The 6,000-nt window shown below is 39.2% G+C and overlaps 1 protein-coding gene across 1 annotated transcript in view; it reads left to right on the plus strand.

Annotated features, from left to right (window-relative positions):
* The window catches only part of LOC124711321 (myotubularin-related protein 3), a 160,275-nt gene extending 154,275 nt beyond the window's left edge, over window positions 1-6,000 (plus strand). Inside the window, 1 exon segment of the mRNA XM_047241339.1 lies at window positions 4,118-6,000. Coding sequence (XP_047097295.1) covers window positions 4,118-4,433 — 316 coding nt within the window. The 3' untranslated portion in view covers window positions 4,434-6,000.

Raw genomic sequence — 6,000 nt, forward strand, 5'->3', positions numbered from 1 at the left:
AACAAAGGAAGTAGGTTACAGTACACTTGTTCGCCCACTGCTTGAATATTGCTCAGCAGTGTGGGATCCGTACGAGATAGGGTTGATAGAAGAGATAGAGAAGATCGAACGGAGAGCAGCACACTTCGTTACAGGATCATTTAGTAATCGCGAAAGCTTTACGGAGATGATAGATAAACTCCAGTGGAAGACTTTGCAGGAGAGACGCTCGATACAGGCTTTTGTCGAAGTTTCAAGAACATACCTTCACTGAGGAGTCCAGCAGTATATTGCTCCCTCCTACGTATATCTCGCGAAGAGACCATGAGGATAAAATCAGAGAGATTAGAGCCCATGCAGAGGCATACAGACAATCTTTCTTCCCACAAACAATATGAGACTGGAATAGAAGGGAGAACCAATAGAGGTACTCAAGGTACCCTCTGCCACACAGTGTCAGGTGCCTTGCGGAGTATGGATGTAGATGTAGGTGTATCTATGTGATTACCTCAACCCACAGGAAAAATAATTATCAAAATCTGAACTGTTAAGTCATCCAAAATTCTAGTTGGAAAACCACACTCTTTGTTATGCTTCTCAATTGGTCACGATCCCACTTTGTTTATGAACTGAAAACTCTAATATTCACGAGAAACTGGTCTGAAATTAACCTGACCCAACAAAATTGTGTATATATTCTCTGAAACTTCAAAGACATCTAAGACAATATCTGAAAGGAATTAGAAAAAGTGACAAAATTTCGTGCAACACACACAATACTGTTAATAATTGCATGAACACTGGGGGGGTTCACCAAACATCTACCCAATTTTGAGTATAACCAGTGTCTCTTAATACTATGACTCGTAGCAATACAATATCAAAAACTTTTATTACTGGGTAAACAGTCCCTACATGATTTGACAGCTGACATTTATAATTCACACTCACTTCAGGAAATGCACCAATACGGGAATAGAAGGTTTTACGTTATTGGTCAGAACGCAAGCAATTATGGCGGTCGCCGTAATTTTCGCGCGACGCCATATTTTGCGACAAAATAATCTTATTAGTCACTGTCATATATCTAGTCTCATAACAATACATAAAACTACATAAAATAACTACAGTAATTTTGGCATGTGAGGAGAATTAGTTCTAATGAGAGGAAGAAGTTTATATTTACTGGTGTTTCAACAATGACTACCAGGCAACTTTTAATTCACTGATTGTAATTTTATTTTCGTTAGCAGAAAGCAAACATAAACTAAACAAAGAATTTATTTGAATAGAGTCTGTAATTCTTATACTTTTAATAGAGAAAGAAAGTTTCTAGGTCAGGGGATACCGTTCGGCGAAATCTCTTAACTTTTTGTTGCATACGAAGCGTTGCGTTGGGCAGCACGATGTCGGCGGGTTACGATGATGAGAGCAGGATACAGGCAGTTCCGCTGGTTAATCTTCTCTGGCCAAACGCAAATAAAGTTCCGGCACAGCTGTATCATTAACCCCATGGTGATTAACAAACCACAAGACGCCAGTATATGACCGTTATTGACATGTCCTCTCTTTCAAAGTACATTACATAGACATCGCTCGTTTTTACACTTTATGCACTGTCCATGACGCTATCGTTCATAATTACACAGTTCGTCACATTCATATAGTCTTAGCCACAAATACACAGTTCATAGAATTGTTCTTGTGTGTGAAGCACACCATAAACAACGTCCACTCTGTTCTCGCGTTTCAAACTTCGACAATGTCACTAAATGTCATTTATATTGCACAGTTAATTAAAGTCTTCACTTTCACGGCTTGATAGAATGTGGTAGACAACAGTTCCACCACCCAAATCCAATACCAGCAAAGTCCATTCGCATAAAAGCACTGTTCGAGTCGGCCACAACAAAGTATTGTTAGCGGCACTTTCACAGTCCGGTTTATTTGCTCTTAAAGTTCGCTGATGATTGCATTACATACCGCAGTGGTAAAGAGCATTAACAATCTGTTAGTTCGGTATCACTGTCCGTACAATTACGTATGCTTTCCTTAAAACACAGTACTATTTTTCTGCGCACGCTTCACAGAGACACCATCCGTCATCCCACCTACTACAAAACAACCTTTCGACTATCGATATCACTATCGTTGTCCCCTGTCTATAGATGTTATATCGTTATCGTAAATTACTTACATCTTTATAAATGTTATTGACTGTATTTTTCACAATTAATAATATTCCAAAAGAGAACTTTACAAACTTTACCACAGGTACAAAGCAAGAAACATATTTATCCATTGGGAAACGAAATAATCACAATTACATCTTTACATTTAAAAACCACAGTAGAATGTTACATAATCACAATTAGAAATGCCCATATGAACAAAGGAAAAACAATAGAAATCTAAAGAAAATCACGAAAAAAGTTTTATATGCATAATTAGCCATGCCTTCGCACAGTCAGTGAGGCCTGGCACAAAGTCAGCGCTCCAAAACATCCCAAAAGTGTTCTGCAGGATTCAGGTTAGGACTCTGTGCAGGCCAGTCCATTACAGGGCTGTTATTGTCGTGTAACCACTCTGCCACGGGCCATGCATTATGAACAGGTGCTTGATCATGTTGAAAGATGCAGTTGCCATCCCCAAATTGCTCTTCAACAGTGGGAAGCAAGAAGGTGCTTAAAACATCAATGTAGGCCTGTGCTGTCATAGTGCCACACAAAACAACAAGGGTTGCACACCCCCTCAATGAAAAACACGACCACTCCATAACACCATTGGTTCCGAATTTTTACTGTTGACACTACACATGCTGGCAGATGATGTTCTCTGGACATTCGCCATATCCACACCCCGCCATCGGTTTGCCACATTGTGTACTGTGATTCATCAGTCCACACAACATTTTTCCACTGTTCAATCGTCCAATGTTTACACTTCTTACACCAAGCGAGGCATCGCTTAGCATTTACCGGCATGGTGTGTGGCTTATGAGTAGCTGCTCGACCATGAAATCTAAGTTTTCTCACCTCCTGCCTAGCTGTCATAGTACTTGCAGTGGATCCTGATGCAGTTTGGAATTCCAGGGTGACGGTCTGGATAGATGTCTGCCTATTACACATTACGACCCTCTTCAACTGTCAGCAGTCTCCGTCAGTCAACAGACGAGGTCGGCTTGTATGCTTTTGTGCTGTATGTGTCACTTCACTATCACATCGGAAACGGTGGATCTAGGGATGTTTAGGAGTGTAGAAATCTCGCATACAGACTTATGACACAAGTTACACCCAATCACCTGACCACGTTCAAAGTCCGTGAGTTCTGCGGAGCGCCTCATTCTGCTCTCTCGCAATATCTAATAACTACTGAGGTCGCTGATATTGAGTGCCTGGCAGTAGGTGGTAGCACAATGCACCTAATATGAAAAACATGTTTTTGGGGGTGTCCAGATACTTCTGATCACATAGTGTAAGTCTCACACGTGTTACAAATACTGATGGCTCTGCTGCTCTTTAAACTTACGTATGTACATTGGCTCTTCGAATTGTCTATCACTGTGCAGAGAATTCTTCCATATAACACGGAGGGTCTCTAAAAACATTTGGATGGTGCTCTCTCTCTTTCTCTCTCTCTCTCTCTCTCTCTCTCTCTCTCTCTCTCTCTCTCTCTCTCTCTCACGCACACGCAGACTTAGCACAATCCCGGTTAAAATGTGGTTAATGGCCAATCTTTTCTAAAAGGAACAAGTTCTGCATGAGGTTTCTTCAGTTACTAGATTTATTATATTAATAATGCATGAGCGACAACAACTGCCATAAAATATACTAATTTATTAATATTAATAAAATAACTTGTGTGGCAGTTATTTTGCTCATGCATTATTAATGCAATAAATCAAGTAACTGAAGAAACCCATTGTAGAACTTGGGCAGTTTTAGATCAGACTGACCATTAATCACACTTTCCACAGGATTGTCCTAAGTGTTCAACATTCTCAAATAAAACGTGTACACCAAAACAGGAAATTGGAATTATTGTACATGTTTTCCACATTATTTCCAAGTTGATCAATAGGTTCACTTTTACATTCACTGATATTGCTGTATTTACATAAGAATTAATCTTTTTTCAGGAACTGCGGGAAGATATTTTGCTACGACTGCTCAGAATTTGTGATGCCTCTGCCAAATGAACAATTATACGACCCCGTGCGAGTTTGCACAGGCTGCTTTGCACGTCTGCAAGAAACCGCAGTGCCACAGCCATCTTCGCGAACTGCCTTGCCGCAAGTCTCTCTGGCCAGGCCACAGCAGGGTATTTCTCTGGGCAGCGAGAGTGGGGCGTACCCGCTGCGACCGGGGCCACCTGCAGAGAACTGCAAGCAGGCCACGGCTTCGGATCACGTTGCCAAGTGCTCCAAGTCGGCTGTGACGGCGGCGTCCACGTAGGCGCACTGTTTCCTTTTTAATTTTTCCTCCATTGTGACCCAGGCTCACTGTGCACAAACTAGGCAAAAAAAAAAAAAAACTTCTGTGCAATAACACATGCCTGTGTTTCTGTAAAAGTTTTCCCCTTTGCTGTACATTCAGTTTTTGATACTGATCTTGCAGCTGTGTGATGTGGCAGGGGCAAAATTTACACATTTGTACAGAGTATATAGTTCCTGAAAGTCTCTTTCTGTGCCACATTAGCACATTATGCCAGTACTGCTGAATTACATATATTTTCTCATCTCTAGTAATGTATTTTTCATTTAAGTAACATGACATTTTATATTTAAAGGTCGTACCATTTTCGATATTACTTCGGGAAAGCCCTTTCTGTACAGAAGTAAATATTAAATCAATAGCATTTCCGACAGTCCGAAATGAAAGTATTCTATTAAATGGGTGCTAAAGATGGGAATGTTTGTCATGATTCAAATGTAAAAAAAATTGTGTACACAAAGTATTTTTTATCACACAATTGGTTTTTATGCTGCAGCATTTTGTTCCATTGGAGAGGTACTATAGTTGCAGTTATTCCTGTGTGTAGTTTCAGAAACAGGCAAAGGATCAGAAAACTTTTTTGTCTTATTTATAACATTAATTTTGTTGTTTCAGTTCCTGTGGAAATTATATTTGGTATGTTAGCTGTAAAAGCATTTAGTTGACACAGAATATAATGCCGTTGTTATATGTGTACATTGTCTAGTGTGCCCTTTCACATTTAGTGGTGCAGGCACTTTTTATTCTGAAGCTTTCCCAAGTGTGATAAAATAAACAGCCTCTTGTAGAAAAGATTTTATAAACATGCAAGAATTCTTTGTAGTAATTTTATATTTTAAGGTAGCAGTATTTGCTGTGATTAGATAATATTGCATGCCTCTAATATGAATATTTACATGCTGATCTGATTGAAAATGACAGATTGTTAATTGTAAACTTTATATGCTCGTGAGTTTACTGTGTAAAACCTTCATCACTAAGATCTAGCTGGTCTTCATTCTTCATTAAATGTGCTACGGCAGATGCATTCTGAAGAAAATACTGATGCATCTGTCATAGTAATGTGCCTCGTGTCTCGCAAATTTTTCAGAGTTGAGGTCAATGGTTGCTGTGGTAATGTATGTGATAATAAATTGAAGTTTAAGGAGTGTGTAATTCGTATTACAGTAGGCTGTTTCTGGAGGGGGGGTGGGGCGAGCAATAAATATTCAGTAATATGGTTCTATTTTAAATACAGTAAGTGGTATATCAGTATTTTTCTACTTTTATTTCATATATAAATGTAAATTGTCCAAGTCCTATCATTAGCAAAGTGGAATGCAGTTATTTCGCCTGCAGGAGTTTTATGATGAGCTTACCAAACAGTATTTCAAATTAAAGACCCTCCATTTTAACATGTATTTATTCTTACCAAATATGCAGCAACCAGTCGCAAAATCATGTTTTATTTATTCACTTTTGGAAATCGATTTCAACTGATTAACAGCCATCATCGGTGCTTTCAACCAATATGTGCCCTGAGTAGTAA

The sequence above is a fragment of the Schistocerca piceifrons genome, chromosome 8, assembly GCF_021461385.2.
Source record: "Schistocerca piceifrons isolate TAMUIC-IGC-003096 chromosome 8, iqSchPice1.1, whole genome shotgun sequence".
Classification (NCBI taxonomy): Eukaryota; Metazoa; Arthropoda; class Insecta; order Orthoptera; family Acrididae; genus Schistocerca; species Schistocerca piceifrons.